The sequence below is a fragment of the Hyla sarda genome, unplaced genomic scaffold, assembly GCF_029499605.1.
Source record: "Hyla sarda isolate aHylSar1 unplaced genomic scaffold, aHylSar1.hap1 scaffold_1322, whole genome shotgun sequence".
NCBI classification, from domain to species: Eukaryota; Metazoa; Chordata; class Amphibia; order Anura; family Hylidae; genus Hyla; species Hyla sarda.
In genome coordinates this window covers 48,312-73,564 of record NW_026607947.1, presented here as the reverse complement: position 1 = coordinate 73,564, position 25,253 = coordinate 48,312, and the positions used below count along the sequence as shown (strand labels likewise).

Below are 25,253 nucleotides of genomic sequence, written 5' to 3'. Positions count from 1 at the left end.
GTCTCTTTCCTCCATTAGGGGCGGTCTCTCTCTGATCTTGCAGTCTCTTTCCTCCATTAGGGGCGGTCTCTCTCTGATCTTGCGGTCTCTTTCCTCCATTAGGGGCGGTCTCTCTCTGATCTTGCGGTCTCTTTCCTCCATTAGGGGCGGTCTCTCTCTGATCTTGCGGTCTCTTTCCTCCATTAGGGGCGGTCTCTCTCTGATCTTGCGGTCTCTTTCCTCCATTAGGGGCGGTCTCTCTCTGATCTTGCGGTCTCTTTCCTCCATTAGGGGCTCTGGTGAAGACGGATGAACAAGAAGTAATAAACTTCCTCCTGACCACAGAGATCATCCCGCTGTGTCTGCGCATCATGGAGTCCGGGAGTGAACTCTCTAAGACGGTACGAGATGTATTGTATATGATCAGCACAATATGGCGGTATATACCCCCCCCCCCCCCCTGTATATGATCAGCACAATATGGCGGTATATACCCCCCCCCCCGTATATGATCAGCACAATATGGCAGTATATACCCCCCCCCCCTGTATATGATCAGCACAATATGGCGGTATATACCCCCCCCCCCCCCCTGTATATGATCAGCACAATATGGCGGTATATACCCCCCCCCCCCCCCTGTATATGATCAGCACAATATGGCGGTATATACCCCCCCCTGTATATGATCAGCACAATATGGCAGTATATACCCCCCCCCCCCCCTGTATATGATCAGCACAATATGGCGGTATATACCCCCCCCCCCCTGTATATGATCAGCACAATATGGCGGTATATACCCCCCCCCCTGTATATGATCAGCACAATATGGTGGTATATACCCCCCCCCCCCTGTATATGATCAGCACAATGTGGCGGTATATACCCCCCCCCCCCCCTGTATATGATCAGCACAATAGCACAATATGGGCGGTATATACCCCCCCCCCCCCGTATATTATCAGCACAATATGGCGGTATATACCCCCCCTGTATATGATCAGCAGGAGATGACTGTATATACCCCCCCCTGTATATGATCAGCAGGAGATGACTGTATATACCCCCCCCTGTATATGATCAGCAGGAGATGACTGTATATACCCCCCCCCCGTATATGGTCAGCAGGAGATGACTGTATATACCCCCCCTGTATATGATCAGCAGGAGATGACTGTATATACCCCCCCCCCTGTATATGGTCAGCAGGAGATGACTGTATATACCCCCCCCTGTATATGGTCAGCAGGAGATGACTGTATACCCCCCCCCCCCCCTGTATATGGTCAGCAGGAGATGACTGTATACCCCCCCCCCCCCCTGTATATGATCAGCAGGAGATGACTGTATATACCCCCCCCCCCCTGTATATGATCAGCAGGAGATGACTGTATATACCCCCCCCCCTGTATATGATCAGCAGGAGATGACTGTATATACCCCCCCCTGTATATGGTCAGCAGGAGATGGCTGTATATACCCCCCCCCCCTGTATATGGTCAGCAGGAGATGACTGTATATACCCCCCCCCCTGTATATGGTCAGCAGGAGATGACTGTATATACCCCCCCCCCCTGTATATGATCAGCAGGAGATGACTGTATATACCCCCCCCCCTGTATATGATCAGCAGGAGATGACTGTATATACCCCCCCCCCTGTATATGGTCAGCAGGAGATGACTGTATACCCCCCCCCCCCCTGTATATGATCAGCAGGAGATGACTGTATATACCCCCCCCCCCTGTATATGATCAGCAGGAGATGACTGTATATACCCCCCCCTGTATATGGTCAGCAGGAGATGACTGTATATACCCCCCCCTGTATATGATCAGCAGGAGATGACTGTATATACCCCCCCCCCTGTATATGGTCAGCAGGAGATGACTGTATACCCCCCCCCCCCTGTATATGATCAGCAGGAGATGACTGTATATACCCCCCCCCCCTGTATATGATCAGCAGGAGATGACTGTATATACCCCCCCCTGTATATGGTCAGCAGGAGATGACTGTATATACCCCCCCCTGTATATGATCAGCAGGAGATGACTGTATATACCCCCCCCCTGTATATGATCAGCAGGAGATGACTGTATATACCCCCCCCTGTATATGGTCAGCAGGAGATGACTGTATACCCCCCCCCCCCTGTATATGATCAGCAGGAGATGACTGTATATACCCCCCCCCCCTGTATATGATCAGCAGGAGATGACTGTATATACCCCCCCCCCCTGTATATGATCAGCAGGAGATGACTGTATACCCCCCCCCCCCTGTATATGATCAGCAGGAGATGACTGTATATACCCCCCCCCCCTGTATATGATCAGCAGGAGATGACTGTATATACCCCCCCCCCCTGTATATGATCAGCAGGAGATGACTGTATATACCCCCCCCTGTATATGGTCAGCAGGAGATGACTGTATATACCCCCCCCTGTATATGATCAGCAGGAGATGACTGTATACACCCCCCCCCTGTATATGATCAGCAGGAGATGACTGTATATACCCCCCCCTGTATATGATCAGCAGGAGATGACTGTATATACCCCCCCCTGTATATGATCAGCAGGAGATGACTGTATACCCCCCCCCCCCTGTATATGATCAGCAGGAGATGACTGTATATACCCCCCCCCCCCTGTATATGATCAGCAGGAGATGACTGTATATACCCCCCCCCCCTGTATATGATCAGCAGGAGATGACTGTATATACCCCCCCCCTGTATATGATCAGCAGGAGATGACTGTATATACCCCCCCCCCTGTATATGATCAGCAGGAGATGGCTGTATATACCCCCCCCCTGTATATGATCAGCAGGAGATGACTGTATACACCCCCCCCCTGTATATGATCAGCAGGAGATGACTGTATATACCCCCCCCCCTGTATATGATCAGCAGGAGATGACTGTATATACCCCCCCCCCTGTATATGATCAGCAGGAGATGACTGTATATACCCCCCCTGTATATGATCAGCAGGAGATGACTGTATATACCCCCCCCCCCCCCGTATATGATCAGCAGGAGATGACTGTATATACCCCCCCCCCCTGTATATGATCAGCAGGAGATGACTGTATATACCCCCCCCCCTGTATATGATCAGCAGGAGATGACTGTATACACCCCCCCCCCTGTATATGATCAGCAGGAGATGACTGTATATACCCCCCCCCCCCTGTATATGATCAGCAGGAGATGACTGTATATACCCCCCCCTGTATATGATCAGCAGGAGATGACTGTATATACCCCCCCCCCTGTATATGATCAGCAGGAGATGACTGTATATACCCCCCCCCCTGTATATGATCAGCAGGAGATGACTGTATATACCCCCCCCCCTGTATATGATCAGCAGGAGATGGCTGTATATACCCCCCCCCTGTATATGATCAGCAGGAGATGACTGTATATACCCCCCCCCTGTATATGATCAGCAGGAGATGACTGTATATACCCCCCCTGTATATGATCAGCAGGAGATGACTGTATATACCCCCCCCGTATATGATCAGCAGGAGATGACTGTATACACCCCCCCTGTATATGATCAGCAGGAGATGACTGTATATACCCCCCCCCCTGTATATGATCAGCAGGAGATGACTGTATATACCCCCCCCTGTATATGATCAGCAGGAGATGACTGTATATACCCCCCCCCCCTGTATATGATCAGCAGGAGATGGCTGTATATACCCCCCCCCCCTGTATATGATCAGCAGGAGATGACTGTATATACCCCCCCCCCCCTGTATATGATCAGCAGGAGATGACTGTATATACCCCCCCCCCCTGTATATGATCAGCAGGAGATGGCGGTTTATAACTCTCGTTCCTCTTATCGTTGTTGTCACTTCTCGCGGTTTTGTTTTTTCAGGTGGCGACATTTATTCTTCAGAAGATTCTGCTGGATGACACCGGTCTGGCGTATATCTGTCAGACATACGAGCGATTCTCTCACGTTGCAATGATTCTGGTAAGATTTTGGCCGAGTTGACACTGATTATAATGTGCGGGATTCCCGCCCGGAGAACACGCGCAGACGGAAAAACGGATGATCCAGCCCAGCAGTGCAGATAAAAGCAGGTTCTCTTTATTGGGTCAAATTCTGACAGGAACTACAATCGCCGACGCGTTTCGGACCTATGCACGGTCCTTAGTCATGGTATCCAAAATTATAAAAAAATACACACTATAGAGATAGATATATATATATATATATCTATCTATTAAAAGGTCATGTGACCATTCATTAGCAGAATGAGAAAAAGCTGGTAAACCTGAAATGGATCTTACACTGGACATCACAAAGCTACCTATTGTAAACCCGGACTGTCAGACTTCTATTATTATTTTTTCAAATGTTTCTAAATAGTTCTATATTATCATATTACATTAATTATTATTATTATTAATAGAAGATGGACACTATTGCTTGTATGAATAAGGATGGGCTAGACAGATAAATAGAAGCAATATGGACGCCCTTAATGTATTCGTACTACATTGCTCCTATATCCAAACCCAACAGGATAGAATTAGGTCTTGCCTCAAATTCCTACCTAGCGGTTGGACGTGTGTCCAGTTGGAATATCCAAAAGGACTGCGGTTTAAGAGGGCCCCGCGATGATCTCCTCCTCTGGGATGTCTATGTACTTTTTCTATTCCCATCACTCTCAGGGAACCTACATCCCCTCCATGAACGTCTCTGAAGTGCCGTGATGATAAAGAAGACACCTTCAAATTAAATCCCTTGACATCCGAAATGTGTCTTGTAATCCGGCACGTGAGAGCGTTCGTAGTACAGCCTACATACTTTACATTTTAGGCATGTTGCTAAATATACAACATATGTGGAATTGCAGTTTATGTAGGTTTTAACACTATAGCACCTGTTATTACTACACGAGAAAAAAGTATTCGATCCCTCCACATGGTTACAAGTGATACATTGTTTCCAGCTCCCATGTAGATTTGACCTTATTTTTACTAGGGTCCACAAAAAGACTTGGTGACAGTTGGGATCCTAAAGAGGGTCCCCGTTTGGCTACAGCTTGTATAGAATGCACCTGGAAATGACGCAGGACCGGGTCCTGTTCTAATATCGGTAAATATTTTTTATATTATAAAATCGTCTGCTATAAGATGTGATGAATTTGGATAATACTTGTTTGGATTTCATGGGGTCACAGCTTTGGTTATGGTTTCTTTGTTTTAAGTAGTTTGTCCCGATCCATACCCCTTGCTCTCTGTCTAGCCTCTTTTACATCTACTTCACTGTATCCTCTCTCCAGGAGTCTCTGTTGTAATTTCTCTGATTCATTTCCAAATGTGGTTAGATTGGTGCAATATCTGCGTAACCTCACCCACTCCCCATAGGGGATATTCCGCACCACATGGTGAGGGTGGCAGGATGTAGCCTGCAACATGGTGTTACCTGCCACCTCTTTACAGAAGGGGGAGATCTCAATTTTGCCATTATGACCTTCAGAAACCACATCTAAAAATGCAATACTTTTTTGTGATATGTGAATTTTAGATTTAAGTTGTTACTATTAATACACTGTACGAAGTCATTGAACATTTCTTTATCACTTCTCCAAATCATCTATGTATCTGCCTATCCATTTTATATGTTTGTGGTGGGGGATGCTAGGGGTAAAGACAAGATTCTTCCCAATAGGTCATATAAATATTTGCATATGACGGTGAGTACTTTGCTCCCATCGGAGCCCCATGGACCTGAAGATAAAACTGTTCATTAAACATGAAAAAATAATTTTCCAAAAGGAATCCAGTGGCCATTAAAATAAATCTCTTCAGGTCCGTGGAGTATCTGCTGTATACCTCTAGATGTCTCACTAGTGCTTTCATGCCCTCCCGATTGGGGATAGAGGGGTACAGCGAGACTACATCACATGTGGCCCAACTGTATCCCTCCTTCCACTCCATATGCTGCATGATTTCCAGAACATGTTTCGTGTCACGAATATAGGTAGGTGTAACTTTTACCAAAAGTTGTAGGTAACTATCCACCCAGTCTCCTAGTCTCTCTCCCAAGGCCCCGATACCGGCCACAATTGGTCGCATAGGGGGAGGAAACTCCCTCTTGTGGAGAGAGTGGAAGACTGGGGTTCCAGGATCACCCACATACAGATAATCTCTTGTCTTTTTACTTAAAACCCCCCATATACCAACCCCCACATCTAGCAATTCTCCCAACATTCGTTGACCTCTATGGGTGGGGTCGCCACTTAGTTTTTTGTAAGTTCTATCATTCATTAAAATGTTTTCATTTAACTTTTTGTACAGACCCGCATTTAGCAGAACTACGCCCCCCCCCCCCCCTTATCTGCATTCTTTATGACTAGGACGGGGTTATCCCGTAGTTCTGCTAAGGCTTTCTTTTCCTGTAGGGACAAATTAGAATAAATCGCACAGCAGATGTACGGTCCTGATCATCTAGATTAGAAGACATAGGGGCTCCATCATGTCCATCTATAAGAGACGGCACATCAGAACTGTCCGATCCTTGGATATATCACACAGCAGATGTACGGTCCTGATCATCTAGATTAGAAGACATAGGGGCTCCATCATGTCCATCTATAAGAGACGGCACATCAGAACTGTCCGGTCCTTGGATATATCGCACAGCAGATGTACGGTCCTGATCATCTAGATTAGAAGACATAGGGGCTCCATCATGTCCATCTATAAGAGACGGCACATCAGAACTGTCCGATCCTTGGATATATCACACAGCAGATGTACGGTCCTGATCATCTAGATTAGAAGACATGGGGGCTCCATCATGTCCATCTATAAGAGACGGCACATCAGAACTGTCCGGTCCTTGGATATATCGCACAGCAGATGTACGGTCCTGATCATCTAGATTAGAAGACATAGGGGCTCCATCATGTCCATCTATAAGAGACGTCACATCAGAACGGTCCGATCCTTGGATATATCACACAGCAGATGTACAGTCCTGATCATCTAGATTAGAAGACATAGGGGCTCCATCATGTCCATCTATAAGAGACGGCACATCAGAACGGTCCGGTCCTTGGATATATCGCACAGTAGATGTACGGTCCTGATCATCTAGATTAGAAGGCATAGGGGCTCCATCATGTCCATCTATAAGAGACGGCACATCAGAACTGTCCGATCCTTGGATATATCACACAGCAGATGTACGGTCCTGATCATCTAGATTAGAAGGCATAGGGACTCCATCATGTTCATCTATAAGAGACGGCACATCAGAACTGTACGGTCCTTGGATATATCACACAGCAGATGTACGGTCCTGATCATCTAGATTAGAAGACATAGGGACTCCATCATGTCCATCTATAAGAGACGTCACATCAGAACTGTCCGATCCTTGGATATATCACACAGCAGATGTACGGTCCTGATCATCTAGATTAGAAGACATAGGGGCTCCATCATGTCCATCTATAAGAGACGGCACATCAGAACTGTCAGATCCTTGGATATATCACACAGCAGATGTACAGTCCTGATCATCTAGATTAGAAGACATAGGGACTCCATGTCCATCTATAAGAGACGGCACATCAGAACTGTCCGATCCTTGGATATATCGCACAGCAGATGTACGGTCCTGATCATCTAGATTAGAAGGCATAGGGACTCCATCATGTCCATCTATAAGAGACGGCACATCAGAACTGTCCGGTCCTTGGATATATCGCACAGCAGATGTACGGTCCTGATCATCTAGATTAGAAGACATAGGGGCTCCATCATGTCCATCTATAAGAGACGGCACATCAGAACTGTCCGATCCTTGGATATATCACACAGCAGATGTACGGTCCTGATCATCTAGATTAGAAGACATAGGGACTCCATCATGTCCATCTATAAGAGACGGCACATCAGAACTGTCCGGTCCTTGGATATATCGCACAGCAGATGTACGGTCCTGATCATCTAGATTAGAAGACATAGGGACTCCATCATGTCCATCTATAAGAGACGGCACATCAGAACTGTCCGGTCCTTGGATATATCGCACAGCAGATGTACGGTCCTGATCATCTAGATTAGAAGGCATAGGGACTCCATCATGTCCATCTATAAGAGACGGCACATCAGAACTGTCCGGTCCTTGGATATATCGCACAGCAGATGTACGGTCCTGATCATCTAGATTAGAAGGCATAGGGACTCCATCATGTCCATCTATAAGAGACGGCACATCAGAACTGTCCGATCCTTGGATATATCACACAGCAGATGTACGGTCCTGATCATCTAGATTAGAAGGCATAGGGGCTCCATCATGTCCATCTATAAGAGACGGCACATCAGAACTGTCCGGTCCTTGGATATATCGCACAGTAGATGTACGGTCCTGATCATCTAGATTAGAAGACATAGGGACTCCATCATGTCCATCTATAAGAGACGGCACATCAGAATGGTCCGATCCTTGGATATATCGCACAGCAGATGTACGGTCCTGATCATCTAGATTAGAAGACATAGGGACTCCATCATGTCCATCTATAAGAGACGGCACATCAGAACGGTCCGATCCTTGGATATATCACACAGCAGATGTACGGTCCTGATCATCTAGATTAGAAGACATAGGGGCTCCATCATGTCCATCTATAAGAGACGGCACATCAGAACTGTCCTATCCCTGAATAAATCGCACAGTAGATGTACGGTCCTGATCATCTAGATTAGAAGGCATAGGGGCTCCATCATGTCCATCTATAAGAGACGGCACATCAGAACTGTCCGATCCCTGAATAAATCGCACAGTAGATGTACGGTCCTGATCATCTAGATTAGAAGGCATAGGGGCTCCATCATGTCCATCTATAAGAGACGGCACATCAGAACTGTCCGATCCCTGAATAAATCGCACAGTAGATGTACGGTCCTGATCATCTAGATTAGAAGGCATAGGGGCTCCATCATGTCCATCTATAAGAGACGGCACATCAGAACTGTCCGGTCCTTGGATATATCACACAGCAGATGTACGGTCCTGATCATCTAGATTAGAAGACATAGGGGCTCCATCATGTCCATCTATAAGAGACGGCACATCAGAACTGTCCGATCCTTGGATATATCGCACAGCAGATGTACGGTCCTGATCATCTAGATTAGAAGACATAGGGACTCCATCATGTCCATCTATAAGAGACGGCACATCAGAACTGTCCGGTCCTTGGATATATCGCACAGCAGATGTACGGTCCTGATCATCTAGATTAGAAGACATAGGGACTCCATCATGTCCATCTATAAGAGACGGCACATCAGAACTGTCCGGTCCTTGGATATATAACACAGCAGATGTACGGTCCTGATCATCTAGATTAGAAGGCATAGGGGCTCCATCATGTCCATCTATAAGAGACGGCACATCAGAACTGTCCGATCCTTGGATATATCACACAGTAGATGTACAGTCCTGATCATCTAGATTAGAAGACATAGGGGCTCCATCATGTCCATCTATAAGAGACGGCACATCAGAACTGTCCGATCCTTGGATATATCGCACAGCAGATGTACAGTCCTGATCATCTAGATTAGAAGGCATAGGGGCTCCATCATATCCATCTATAAGAGACGGCACATCAGAACTGTCCGGTCCTTGGATATATCACACAGCAGATGTACGGTCCTGATCATCTAGATTAGAAGGCATAGGGGCTCCATCATGTCCATCTATAAGAGACGGCACATCAGAACTGTCCGGTCCTTGGATATATCGCACAGCAGATGTACGGTCCTGATCATCTAGATTAGAAGGCATAGGGGCTCCATGTCCATCTATAAGAGACGGCACATCAGAACTGTCCGGTCCTTGGATATATCGCACAGTAGATGTACGGTCCTGATCATCTAGATTAGAAGACATAGGGACTCCATCATGTCCATCTATAAGAGACGGCACATCAGAACTGTCCGATCCTTGGATATATCACACAGCAGATGTACGGTCCTGATCATCTAGATTAGAAGGCATAGGGGCTCCATGTCCATCTATAAGAGACGGCACATCAGAACTGTCCGGTCCTTGGATATATCGCACAGTAGATGTACAGTCCTGATCATCTAGATTAGAAGACATAGGGACTCCATGTCCATCTATAAGAGACGGCACATCAGAACTGTCCGATCCCTGAATAAATCGCACAGTAGATGTACGGTCCTGTTCACACAAAGCAAAATGGCTTTTTAAAGTAACTTTTCTGGTCCAACGGTTTATGTCCAGGTTAGTAGGGAAAAGTTTGAAATCACATGATGGGACATAATTCAAACCTCGACCAAGCAATAATGTCTGTGTCAGATAGAACTTGATAAGTTTATAACAGACTGATTTACTTGTGTGATCTTAGCGGGTACCTTATGCTTTCGTCCCGCTCTCCGGGTGCGTCCTTTGGGGAGCCCGGGCCTTTGATCCCTGCTACGAGTTGTCCTGCAGCCTCCTCTGTGTCAGAACAATTTTCAGCTGAAGACGTGGCATGTCGAGAGGTATCCACATCTGAGAAGCTTACTTGTCTTTGTGAGTTTTAACGTTTGTGATTCTGGTTCTTACTTTTACTGTTTTCGCGGCTGTCTGAACTGAAACGTAAAATAGAGCGTGGCCTGGATGTTTTGAAAAGTAGAGGAAAAGACTCTTGTGGGTTTTTTCTTTAGTCGTAATCCACGTGGCACCATATTTTTCTCCAAATATGTGGACAAGGCTTTATAGTCCCACCATAGTTTGATTTCTTTAATCTTTATGGTTTCCAAATTTCTCATCTTGCCGATGAAATCTTGTGAGGCATTTGTGTCAGCACGAGCTGCTTCTGTTCCAAAAACCACACTCTTTTGCAGCACGGTCCAAATCCTCTATGGGTTGTAAGGAACTGCTCATGCCTCCAGCTGCCTCCTTTAGTTCCGTCTCCATTCTTGTAATAGATCCCAATAATATGATACTGCCTATCCGTGGCTTAGACAGCCGCGAAAACAGTAAAAGTAAGAACCGGAATCACAAACGAAAAATCTCACAAAGACAAGTAAGCTTCTCAGATGTGGATACCTCTCGACATGCCACGTCTTCAGCTAAAAATTGGTCTGACACAGAGGAGGCTGCAGGACAACTCGTAGCAGGGATCAAAGGCCCGGGCTCCCCAAAGGACGCACCCGGAGAGCGGGACGAAAGCATAAGGTACCCGCTAAGATCACACAAGTAAATCAGTCTGTTATAAACTTATCAAGTTCTATCTGACACAGACATTATTGCTTGGTCGAGGTTTGAATTATGTCCCATCATGTGATTTCAAACTTTTCCCTACTAACCTGGACATAAACCGTTGGGCCAGAAAAGTTACTTTAAAAAGACATTTTGCTTTGTGTAAACAGGACCGTACATCTACTGTGCGATTTATTCAGGGATAGGACAGTTCTGATGTGCCGTCTCTTATAGATGGACATGATGGAGCCCCTATGCCTTCTAATCTAGATGATCAGGACCGTACATCTGCTGTGTGATATATCCAAGGATCGGACAGTTCTGATGTGCCGTCTCTTATAGATGGACATGATGGAGTCCCTATGCCTTCTAATCTAGATGATCAGGACCGTACATCTACTGTGCGATATATCCAAGGACCGGACAGTTCTGATGTGCCGTCTCTTATAGATGGACATGATGGAGTCCCTATGTCTTCTAATCTAGATGATCAGGACCGTACATCTACTGTGCGATATATCCAAGGACCGGACAGTTCTGATGTGCCGTCTCTTATAGATGGACATGATGGAGTCCCTATGTCTTCTAATCTAGATGATCAGGACCGTACATCTGCTGTGTGATATATCCAAGGATCGGACCGTTCTGATGTGACGTCTCTTATAGATGGACATGATGGAGTCCCTATGTCTTCTAATCTAGATGATCAGGACCGTACATCTGCTGTGTGATATATCCAAGGATCGGACAGTTCTGATGTGCCGTCTCTTATAGATGGACATGATGGAGCCCCTATGCCTTCTAATCTAGATGATCAGGACCGTACATCTACTGTGCGATATATCCAAGGACCGGACAGTTCTGATGTGCCGTCTCTTATAGATGGACATGATGGAGTCCCTATGTCTTCTAATCTAGATGATCAGGACCGTACATCTACTGTGCGATATATCCAAGGACCGGACAGTTCTGATGTGCCGTCTCTTATAGATGGACATGATGGAGTCCCTATGTCTTCTAATCTAGATGATCAGGACCGTACATCTGCTGTGCGATATATCCAAGGACCGGACAGTTCTGATGTGCCGTCTCTTATAGATGGACATGATGGAGCCCCTATGCCTTCTAATCTAGATGATCAGGGCCGTACATCTGCTGTGCGATATATCCAAGGATCGGACCGTTCTGATGTGCCGTCTCTTATAGATGGACATGATGGAGTCCCTATGTCTTCTAATCTAGATGATCAGGACTGTACATCTGCTGTGTGATATATCCAAGGATCGGACCGTTCTGATGTGCCGTCTCTTATAGATGGACATGATGGAGTCCCTATGTCTTCTAATCTAGATGATCAGGACCGTACATCTGCTGTGCGATATATCCAAGGACCGGACAGTTCTGATGTGCCGTCTCTTATAGATGGACATGATGGAGCCCCTATGTCTTCTAATCTAGATGATCAGGACTGTACATCTGCTGTGCGATATATCCAAGGATCGGACAGTTCTGATGTGCCGTCTCTTATAGATGGACATGATGGAGTCCCTATGTCTTCTAATCTAGATGATCAGGACTGTACATCTGCTGTGTGATATATCCAAGGATCGGACAGTTCTGATGTGCCGTCTCTTACAGATGGACATGATGGAGTCCCTATGTCTTCTAATCTAGATGATCAGGACCGTACATCTGCTGTGTGATATATCCAAGGACCGGACCGTTCTGATGTGCCGTCTCTTATAGATGGACATGATGGAGCCCCTATGCCTTCTAATCTAGATGATCAGGACTGTACATCTACTGTGCGATATATCCAAGGACCGGACAGTTCTGATGTGCCGTCTCTTATAGATGGACATGATGGAGCCCCTATGTCTTCTAATCTAGATGATCAGGACTGTACATCTGCTGTGTGATATATCCAAGGATCTGACAGTTCTGATGTGCTGTCTCTTATAGATGGACATGATGGAGCCCCTATGCCTTCTAATCTAGATGATCAGGACCGTACATCTGCTGTGTGATATATCCAAGGATCGGACCATTCTGATGTGCCGTCTCTTATAGATGGACATGATGGAGTCCCTATGCCTTCTAATCTAGATGATCAGGACCGTACATCTACTGTGCGATATATCCAAGGACCGGACAGTTCTGATGTGCCGTCTCTTATAGATGGACATGATGGAGTCCCTATGTCTTCTAATCTAGATGATCAGGACCGTACATCTGCTGTGCGATATATCCAAGGATCGGACAGTTCTGATGTGCCGTCTCTTATAGATGGACATGATGGAGCCCCTATGTCTTCTAATCTAGATGATCAGGACCGTACATCTGCTGTGTGATATATCCAAGGATCGGACAGTTCTGATGTGCCGTCTCTTATAGATGGACATGATGGAGCCCCTATGTCTTCTAATCTAGATGATCAGGACCGTACATCTGCTGTGTGATTTATTCTAATTTGTCCCTACAGGAAAAGAAAGCCTTAGCAGAACTACGGGATAACCCCGTCCTAGTCATAAAGAATGCAGATAAGGGGGGGGGGGGGGGGGGCGTAGTTCTGCTAAATGCGGGTCTGTACAAAAAGTTAAATGAAAACATTTTAATGGATGATACAACTTACAAAAAACTAAGTGGCGACCCCACCCATAGAGGTCAACGAATGTTGGGAGAATTGCTAGATGTGGGGGTTGGTATATGGGGGGTTTTAAGTAAAAAGACAAGAGATTATCTGTATGTGGGTGATCCTGGAACCCCAGTCTTCCACTCTCTCCACAAGAGGGAGTTTCCTCCCCCTATGCGACCAATTGTGGCCGGTATCGGGGCCTTGGGAGAGAGACTAGGAGACTGGGTGGATAGTTACCTACAACTTTTGGTAAAAATTGCACCTACCTATATCTGTGACACGAAACATGTTCTGGAAATCATGCAGCATATGGAGTGGAAGGAGGGATACAGTTGGGCCACATGTGATGTAGTCTCGCTGTACCCCTCTATCCCCAATCGGGAGGGCATGAAAGCACTAGTGAGACATCTAGAGGTATACAGCAGATACTCCACGGACCTGAAGAGATTTATTTTAATGGCCACTGGATTCCTTTTGGAAAATTATTTTCTCTATTGGCTCCATTGGGGGACACAGACCATGGGTGTATGCTGCTGTCTCTAGGAGGTGTGACACTATGGTAATAAAAAAAAGTCAGCTCCTCCCTGCAGGATATACCCGCCTTCAGGCCCTGAGCTAGTCAGTTTAAGCTTAGTATCTGAAGGAGGTGGACATGGTCTGGAATTCTCCAGACCAGGTCTTCTGATTTTTTGTTTTCCTAGTATAGGGACGTGTTAGTTTTTTTAAATTCCCTTTTCTTTTGTTTTCAGGTGGGGACTCAGGGACTCCGTTTCCCTGTTTCCCCATTGCGAGTAAGGGGGCACAGACATTGCGTAAATGCGCTGTTCACCCCCCCCCTTGCCAACGGTCAGCACCTTGGTTGGTACCTCATGGGTCCGGGTCCCCCTATTTTTATGCTCGCCTCGCTCACGCATAGCAGCTAGGCGTGATGCAGGTAACTAAAGCTGACTGAAGACTTCACTGAAGACTCCATTAGGTAAGTTCTTCTGACTGAGGTAAGTACTTCCCCCCCCCCCCCTTTTTCTCCATAGGTACGGACTTCCTACCTCTGGAGACCCCCTGTTTTTGGCCCACCTTTCAGGTTATGGGGCTGGCTTATACAGGGGCTGCACTTTATTCTGGGGGAGCAGTGGGACTTGAGGGGGCATGTAATATATGGGGCACTTCACTGTATATATATGTGTGTGTGTGTGTGTTTGTTTTAGTGCGACTATGTCCACTGTGCCTTATATGCGGCTGACAGCCGCGACGCTGGTACGGGCCGGGCGCTCTCAGTGCCGGCCTGCTTTCACTTCGCCGGCAGCGCCTTATATGCGGCTGACAGCCGCGACGCTGGTACGGGTCAGTTAGTTAGTGCCTTGCTTCAGGCACGCCCCTCTCTTCCTATTGGCTGGCCTGTTCATTCACTCTAGCTGCACGGAGCGAGTTCTCCTCACTGCAGCTTACAGGGGACACAGACTAGGGTGAGGAAGTTCCTGTCTCTTTTTCCCACATTATGTCTGTTCCCAGAGCTGTTCCTCCCTCTAAACAGAAACCTGGAAATTCAGTGACTTATTTTGTCTGTAAGCACTGTAATACCAAGATGTCTGGCTCTGCTGAGCCCTCTTGCCCTTCCTGCTCCCCCAGACCCCCGGATGCCCTTTCAGTTCCGGTGGGTTCAGCCGCTCCACCAGCCTGGGTTTCTTCCCTGACACAGTATATGGCGGACTTGACCCAAGTCTTCCGTTCGATGGCTGAGGCCTCCCGGCAAGTGGTGTCTGCCTTAAAGGGGTCATCCCTGCGCAGGGCCTCTGAGAGGGCCCGCTCCTCATCTCCACATACTTCACGCTCTCACAAGCGTACTAGGGGTGCATCGTCTGAGATGGACGTGAGCATTCCCCTCGTGGGTCCCGCCCACCCCTATCATCTGGGCACAAACGTTGCTCCTCCAGAGAACATTCTCGGAATCGCCGCTCAGCCACGCCAGAGCCGCGTATCCGGTCTGGGTCGCCCCCTCCAGGACTGCCTCTACTCATTCACATTCCCCTGGTGGACGAGGCTTCCGAGCCGGCTTCTGACTCAGAGGACCGCTCGGACTCAATTGCAACGGTGAACTCATTGGTGACAGCCATAAGAGACACCTTTCACTTAGAGGAGCCAGGATCTTCGGATGTCAATCCAGGAGTATCCTTTCATCGTGCTAAGCCAGCACCTCAAAGGTTCAGCTCTCACACTAACTTTGACGACATTCTGGAATCTGCATGGAAACATCCAGACAAGAGGTTCCCGGGAATAAAGATGATTCAAGAACGTTATCCATTTGACAAGGACTTTGTCGCTAAGGTGGTTTCCCCTCCCTCAGTGGATCCACCCATCTCCCGGATCTCTAAGGTGACTACACTGCCTCTGCCTTCAAGGATCCCACGGACAAGAAGGTAGAATCCTTAGCGAAGTTTGCCTCTGAAGCAGCTGGCTCTTCTCTTCTTCCCATCTTCGCTTCGACATGAGTGTCCAAGGCCCTGTCGGAGTGGTGCCAAAAGCTCTTTCGGGATATCTTAGCGGGATCCCCCCCCCAGAGGATCTGTTTGCTCTGGCTCTCCAATGCTCTAAGGCTGGGGACTTCCTGTGCGCAGCTACCATTCATTCAGCACGTTGTTCTGCCTTTGCTGTGGTTCACCTAGCGGCTCTCCGCCGCTCTATGTTGCTTAAAGCTTGGAATGCGGATTCTGCTTCCAAAAGGTCTCTCACTGAGCTTCCCTTTACGGGTGGCCGCCTTTTTGGTAAACTCCTTGATGAGATTATCTCTGAGGCAACGGGAGGTAAGAGTTCCTTGTTACCTCAAAATAAGGCTCGCCCTACTTCCCAAAGGAAGTCCTTTTCCTTTCGGACCTCTGGCTCCAGCAAAGGGTCCGGGCAGGCGTCCTCGCGGGACAAGAAGGCTCTCTCGTTCCATGCACACCCGTCTTGGAAGTCGGACTCCGACCGATCCCGCCATTTTGCGCCCAAATCAGGCAACCGCAAACCCACTTCTGCATGAAGTGAGGCCCCCACCCGCTGTTTCTTCTCGGGCGGGAGGTCTTCTCTTGCTTTTTCGAGACATTTGGACCTCACACATTCAGGACTCTTGGGTCAGGGACGTGGTGTCCAATGGTTACCGAATCGAATTTGCCTCCCTTCCGAGGGATCGCTTTTTTCTATCCCCGGCCCCCCAGTCTCCTCCTCCTGGCGAAGCAATTTCGAGCCGCTCTCCAGTCTCTGCTTCTCCAGGGGGTTATCGTTCCCGTTCCTTTAGGGGAACGGTTTCGGGGGTTTCTATTCAAATATTTTTCTGGTCACCAAGAAGGATAGTTCTGGACGGTTCAGGGACTCTGTTCTCCCCAGGAGACCCTTCTTCTGATAAACATATTGGAATTACGGGTGATTCTTCTTCATTGGGAGTCCCGTCTTCAGTCCCGTCCTGTCCGCGTTCAGTCGGACAACGCCACGGCCGTGACGTACATAAATCGACAGGGCGGCACTCGCAGCTCGGCAGCCATGGCCGAGATGACCAAGATTCTCACCTGGGCGGAGAGCAAGGTTCCGTCCATATCAGCGATTCACATTCCGGGAGTGCTCAACTGGGAAGCGGACTTCCTCAGTTGGTCCCCACCCGACCCTGGCGAGTGGTCTCTACATCCGGAGGTCTTCGCGCAGCTCTGCGAACTCTGGGGCATTCCGGACGTGGACCTCTTCGCGTCCTGGCACAATCGGAAGATCCTTCAATTTGTGTCCAAGTCCCGGGACCCTCAGGCTCTGGCCGTGGATGCCCTAGTGATTCCTTGGGCAGGGTTTGCCCTACCCTATCTGTTCCCTCCTCTTCCGCTCCTTCCCAGGGTGCTGAGGAAGCTCAAGGCAGAGGACGTCCCCGCCATTCTGGTAGCTCCAGATTGGCCCCGAAGGTCGTGGTATGCCGACTTAGTCAGGCTCCTGGACGACGCTCCACTGCGCCTTCCGCTCCGCCCGGACCTGCTCCCTCAGGGTCCTCTTTGCCACCCTGATTTACAGTCGCTGCATTTGACGGCGTGGCGGTTGAGACCGGGATTTTGAGGGCCCGCTGATTCTTTTCCCAAGTCATTCGCACCATGCTCAAGGCTCGTAAGCCCTCCTCCGCAAGAATTTACCACCGTACTTGGCGGTCTTATTTTCGTTGGTGTGAAGCTCAGGACTTCTCCCCGGTAACCTTCTCGGTTGCCCGTCTCATCTCCTTTTTGCAGTCGGGGTTGGAACTGGGGTTTTCTCTCAGTTCACTTAAGGGTCAGGTTTCGGCCCTTTCTATTCTTTTCCAGCGGCCTCTGGCTTCTAATTCTCATGTCCGGACCTTCATTCAAGGAGTGGCGCACGCTGTTCCTCCTGATCGGTCACCCTCTCCCCCTTGGGACTTGAATTTGGTTCTGAGTGCCCTCCAGAGTGCTCCCTTTGAGCCCCTTTTAGAGAGGTGTCTCTCCGCCTCCTTTCTTGGAAAGTGGCGTTTCTTGTGGCTATCACCTCCATCCGGAGGGTATCTGAATTGGCAGCTCTCTCCTGCTGTTCTCCGTTTCTGGTGGTCCACCAGGACAAGGTTGTTTTCCGGCCAGATCCTTCCTTTTTGCCTAAGGTGGTCTCGGCCTTTCATCTCAATGAGGACATTGTCCACCCATCCTTTTGTCTTGCTCCTTATCATCCTGAGGAGCGGCTACTACACTAGCGGGATGCAGTCCGGGCTGTTCGGTCTTATCTCTCAATCACTTCTTTGTTTCGTCAGTGTGATTCCTTTTTTGTCCTTACGGAAGGTCGTCTGCTTCCAAGGCCACCATTTCTCGGTGGATTCGGTCTGCCATTTCGGAAGCCTATCGCTGTAAGGGGAAGATTCATCCCTTCAGGGTTTTGGCTCATTCTACCCGTTCTGTTGGGGCATTCGCAGATTTGCAAGGCGGCTACCTGATGGTCTTTGCACACTTTCACAAGGTTTTACCGAGTTCATACTTTCGCATCGGCTGATGCTAGTCTGGGTCGCAAAGTGTTGCAGGCGGCAGTGGATCGGCCGTCTGCATGACTGCTTATCTGCCCACCCAAGGGACGGCTTTGGTACGTCCCGCGGTCTGTGTCCCCCCAATGGAGCCGATAGAGAAAAGGAGATTTTTTTTTTTAACACTTGCAGTAAAATCTTTCTCGAAGGATCCATTGGGGGGACACAGCTCCCGCCCTTTTTTAGGATTTTCCTTTTGGTTCTCTGTCAGAGGGTGTGTTCAGTTATGTTTTTTCTTCTGGTTCTCAGACAGTTTTGGGTTTTTCTTTGACCTGTTGGTCTCCTCCTATTGCTCTGGAACTTAAACTGATTACCTCAGAGCCTGAAGGCGGGTATATCCTGCTGGGAGGAGCCGAATTTTTTTATTACCATAGTGGCACACCTCCTAGAGACAGCAGCATACACCCACAGTCTGTGTCCCCCAATGGATCCTTCGAGAGAGATTTTACGAGAAGTAAACAAAAATCTCCTTTTTTCATGTTTAATGAACAGTTTTATCTTCAGGTCCATGGGGCTCCGATGGGAGCAAAGTACTCACCGTCATATGCAAATATTTATATGACCTATTGGGAAGAATCTTGTCTTTACCCCTAGCATCCCCCACCACAAACATATAAAATGGATAGGCAGATACATAGATGATTTGGAGAAGTGATAAAGAAATGTTCAATGACTTCGTACAGTGTATTAATAGTAACAACTTAAATCTAAAATTCACATATCACAAAAAAGTATTGCATTTTTAGATGTGGTTTCTGAAGGTCATAATGGCAAAATTGAGATCTCCCCCTTCTGTAAAGAGGTGGCAGGTAACACCATGTTGCAGGCTACATCCTGCCACCCTCACCATGTGGTGCGGAATATCCCCTATGGGGAGTGGGTGAGGTTACGCAGATATTGCACCAATCTAACCACATTTGGAAATGAATCAGAGAAATTACAACAGAGACTCCTGGAGAGAGGATACAGTGAAGTAGATGTAAAAGAGGCTAGACAGAGAGCAAGGGGTATGGATCGGGACAAACTACTTAAAACAAAGAAACCATAACCAAAGCTGTGACCCCATGAAATCCAAACAAGTATTATCCAAATTCATCACATCTTATAGCAGACGATTTTATAATATAAAAAATATTTACCGATATTAGAACAGGACCCGGTCCTGCGTCATTTCCAGGTGCATTCTATACAAGCTGTAGCCAAACGGGGACCCTCTTTAGGATCCCAACTGTCACCAAGTCTTTTTGTGGACCCTAGTAAAAATAAGGTCAAATCTACATGGGAGCTGGAAACAATGTATCACTTGTAACCATGTGGAGGGATCGAATACTTTTTTCTCGTGTAGTAATAACAGGTGCTATAGTGTTAAAACCTACATAAACTGCAATTCCACATATGTTGTATATTTAGCAACATGCCTAAAATGTAAAGTATGTAGGCTGTACTACGAACGCTCTCACGTGCCGGATTACAAGACACATTTCGGATGTCAAGGGATTTAATTTGAAGGTGTCTTCTTTATCATCACGGCACTTCAGAGACGTTCATGGAGGGGATGTAGGTTCCCTGAGAGTGATGGGAATAGAAAAAGTACATAGACATCCCAGAGGAGGAGATCATCGCGGGGCCCTCTTAAACCGCAGTCCTTTTGGATATTCCAACTGGACACACGTCCAACCGCTAGGTAGGAATTTGAGGCAAGACCTAATTCTATCCTGTTGGGTTTGGATATAGGAGCAATGTAGTACGAATACATTAAGGGCGTCCATATTGCTTCTATTTATCTGTCTAGCCCATCCTTATTCATACAAGCAATAGTGTCCATCTTCTATTAATAATAATAATAATTAATGTAATATGATAATATAGAACTATTTAGAAACATTTGAAAAAATAATAATAGAAGTCTGACAGTCCGGGTTTACAATAGGTAGCTTTGTGATGTCCAGTGTAAGATCCATTTCAGGTTTACCAGCTTTTTCTCATTCTGCTAATGAATGGTCACATGACCTTTTAATAGATAGATATATATATATATATATCTATCTCTATAGTGTGTATTTTTTTATAATTTTGGATACCATGACTAAGGACCGTGCATAGGTCCGAAACGCGTCGGCGATTGTAGTTCCTGTCAGAATTTGACCCAATAAAGAGAACCTGCTTTTATCTGCACTGCTGGGCTGGATCATCTGCTTTTCTTCCTATACCTACTGGGCTGGAGACGCTGCTGGCCCGATCTGTGCACAGGTGCTGTGGGTGGAGGTGAGCTGTCGGTGTGCTCAAACACGCGCGGACATTCCGCACACTTCCTTGTTTTGGTGCACCAGGACCGATCAGAAATGCGTCGTCGTCTTAGACTACAATGCATTTCCTGGCAGCAGAATCCCATCGTAGTCCGTGAGACTCTGCTGCAGCGGAATATCCGAGAAGATTTCAGCCGTGTGAACATAGCCTAACCCCAAAAAGACTTCCCCATCCCTTTTGTATGAAGAGCAGATCCCTGCAGTCAGAGGCCTTCCCCTCCCCAGGGGACTCCTCATCTTCTCAGGTTTAAGGGGAGCACGGGGAGGCGATAATGGGACATGTGCGGGTGACCATGGAGATGGTTGGGAGGAACTCAGAGGGTTGGTGAGAACATAAACATTCCATCAAAACAAACCCCCGATGCCACAATGTGGAGGAGCGTGGAGGGGTCCTGGGGTCTTCTCCTCTAAGTGGACATGTAAATGGATCCTTCAGACAAATCCTCCCGTAATCTCGTCTTAATGACTCCACCGCATGTAAATTTATTCCACAGGAGATGTGTTGGGTAGGGGAGGTGTTGGGTAGGGGAGGTGTTGGGTAAGGGAGGTGTTGGGTAAGGGAGGTGTTGGGTAAGGGAGGTGTTGGGTAAGGGAGGTGTGTGTGTATATGTATATATAATATAAAATATGTAAGGTGATGAAGTCTCGTGTGATGTGTTATATATGTAAGGTGATGAAGTCTCGTGTGATGTTATATATGTAAGGTGATGAAGTCTCGTGTGATGTGTTATATATGTAAGGTGATGAAGTCTCGTGTGATGTGTTATATATGTAAGGTGATGAAGTCTCGTGTGATGTTATATATGTAAGGTGATGAAGTCTCGTGTGATGTGTTATATATGTAAGGTGATGAAGTCTCGTGTGATGTGTTATATATGTAAGGTGATGAAGTCTCGTGTGATGTGTTATATATGTAAGGTGATGAAGTCTCGTGTGATGTGTTATATATGTAAGGTGATGAAGTCTCGTGTGATGTTATATATGTAAGGTGATGAAGTCTCGTGATGTGTTATATATGTAAGGTGATGAAGTCTCGTGTGATGTTATATATGTAAGGTGATGAAGTCTCGTGTGATGTGTTATATATGTAAGGTGATGAAGTCTCGTGTGATGTGTTATATATGTAAGGTGATGAAGTCTCGTGTGATGTGTTATATATGTAAGGTGATGAAGTCTCGTGTGATGTGTTATATATGTAAGGTGATGAAGTCTCGTGTGATGTGTTATATATGTAAGGTGATGAAGTCTCGTGTGATGTTATATATGTAAGGTGATGAAGTCTCGTGTGATGTTATATATGTAAGGTGATGAAGTCTCGTGATGTGTTATATATGTAAGGTGATGAAGTCTCGTGTGATGTTATATATGTAAGGTGATGAAGTCTCGTGTGATGTGTTATATATGTAAGGTGATGAAGTCTCGTGTGATGTGTTATATATGTAAGGTGATGAAGTCTCGTGTGATGTGTTATATATGTAAGGTGATGAAGTCTCGTGTGATGTGTTATATATGTAAGGTGATGAAGTCTCGTGTGATGTGTTATATATGTAAGGTGATGAAGTCTCGTGTGATGTGTTATATATGTAAGGTGATGAAGTCTCGTGTGATGTTATATATGTAAGGTGATGAAGTCTCGTGTGATGTTATATATGTAAGGTGATGAAGTCTCGTGTGATGTTATATATGTAAGGTGATGAAGTCTCGTGTGATGTTATATATGTAAGGTGATGAAGTCTCGTGTGATGTGTTATATATGTAAGGTGATGAAGTCTCGTGTGATGTTATATATGTAAGGTGATGAAGTCTCGTGTGATGTTATATATGTAAGGTGATGAAGTCTCGTGTGATGTGTTATATATGTAAGGTGATGAAGTCTCGTGTGATGTTATATATGTAAGGTGATGAAGTCTCGTGTGATGTGTTATATATGTAAGGTGATGAAGTCTCGTGTGATGTTATATATGTAAGGTGATGAAGTCACGTGTGATGTTATATATGTAAGGTGATGAAGTCTCGTGATGTGTTATATATGTAAGGTGATGAAGTCTCGTGTGATGTGTTATATATGTAAGGTGATGAAGTCTCGTGTGATGTGTTATATATGTAAGGTGATGAAGTCTCGTGTGATGTGTTATATATGTAAGGTGATGAAGTCTCGTGTGATGTGTTATATATGTAAGGTGATGAAGTCTCGTGTGATGTGTTATATATGTAAGGTGATGAAGTCTCGTGTGATGTTATATATGTAAGGTGATCCCGCCCATGTCTTACTCGCCCCCCCACCCCCATATTCCTCTCCAGAAGGAGGGTCTCCCGTCCATGTCTTACTCAACCCCCCCCCCCAATATTCCTCTCCAGTAGGAGGGTCTCCCGCCCATGTCTTACTCACCCCCCCCATATTACTCTCCAGTAGGAGGGTCTCCTGCCCATGTCTTACTCGCCCCCCCCATATTCCTCTCCAGAAGGAGGGTCTCCCGCCCATGTTTTACTCACCCCCCCATATTCCTCTCCAGAGGAGGGTCTCCCGCCCATATCTTACTCACCCCCCCCATATTCCTCTCCAGTAGGTGGGTCTCCCGCCCATGTCTTACTCACCCCCCCCCATATTCCTCTCCAGTAGGAGGGTCTCCCGCCCATGTCTTACGCACCCCCCCCATATTCCTCTCCAGAAGGAGGGTCTCCCGCCCATGTTTTACTCACCCCCCCCCCCCATATTCCTCTCCAGTAGGTGGGTCTCCCGCCCATGTCTTACTCACCCCCCCCATATTCCTCTCCAGAAGGAGGGTCTCCCGCCCATGTTTTACTCACCCCCCCCCCCATATTCCTCTCCAGTAGGTGGGTCTCCCGCCCATCTTACTCACCCCCCCAATATTCCTCTCCAGTATGATGGTCTCCCGCCCATGTCTTACTCACCCCCCCCATATTCCTCTCCAGTAGGAGGGTCTCCCGCCCATGTCTTACTCACCCCCCCCCCCCATATTCCTCTCCAGTAGGAGGGTCTCCTGCCCATGTCTTACTCACCCCCCCCATATTCCTCTCCAGAAGGAGGGTCTCCCGCCCATGTTTTACTCACCCCCCCCCCCATATTCCTCTCCAGTAGGTGGGTCTCCCGCCCATGTCTTACTCACCCCCCCCATATTCCTCTCCAGAAGGAGGGTCTCCCGCCCATGTTTTACTCACCCCCCCCCCCATATTCCTCTCCAGTAGGTGGGTCTCCCGCCCATCTTACTCACCCCCCCAATATTCCTCTCCAGTATGATGGTCTCCCGCCCATGTCTTACTCACCCCCCCATATTCCTCTCCAGTAGGAGGGTCTCCCGCCCATGTCTTACTCACCCCCCCCCCCCCATATTCCTCTCCAGTAGGAGGGTCTCCTGCCCATGTCTTACTCACCCCCCCCATATTCCTCTCCAGAAGGAGGGTCTCCCGCCCATGTTTTACTCACCCCCCCCCCATATTCCTCTCCAGTAGGTGGGTCTCCCGCCCATGTCTTACTCACCCCCCCCATATTCCTCTCCAGTAGGTGGGTCTCCCGCCCATGTCTTACTCACCCCCCCCATATTCCTCTCCAGTAGGTGGGTCTCCCGCCCATGTCTTACTCACCCCCCCCCATATTCCTCTCCAGAAGGAGGGTCTCCCGCCCATATTCCTCTCCAGTAGGTGGGTCTCCCGCCCATGCCTTACTCACCCCCCCATATTCCTCTCCAGTAGGAGGGTCTCCCGCCCATGTCTTACTCACCCCCCCCATATTCCTCTCCAGAAGGAGGGTCTCCCGCCCATGTCTTACTCACCCCCCCCCATATTCCTCTCCAGTAGGTGGGTCTCCCACCCATGTCTTACTCACCCCCCCCATATTCCTCTCCAGAAGGAGGGTCTCCCGCCCATGTCTTACTCACCCCCCCCCATATTCCTCTCCAGGAGGGTCTCCCGCCCAAGTCTTACTCACCCCCCCCCCCCATATTCCTCTCCAGTAGGTGGGTCTCCCGCCCATGTCTTACTCACCCCCCCCATATTCCTCTCCAGTAGGTG

At 47.6% G+C, this 25,253-nt stretch overlaps 1 protein-coding gene across 1 annotated transcript in view; it reads left to right on the top strand.

Annotated features, from left to right (window-relative positions):
• Positions 1–262: 262 nt before the first annotated feature.
• Positions 263–25,253, top strand: part of CNOT9 (CCR4-NOT transcription complex subunit 9) — a 71,857-nt gene continuing 46,866 nt past the window's right edge. The window contains exons 1-2 of the mRNA XM_056552010.1: positions 263–380; positions 3,890–3,988. Coding sequence (XP_056407985.1) covers positions 351–380; positions 3,890–3,988 — 129 coding nt within the window. The 5' untranslated portion in view covers positions 263–350. The remainder of the gene's footprint in view (positions 381–3,889; positions 3,989–25,253) is intronic.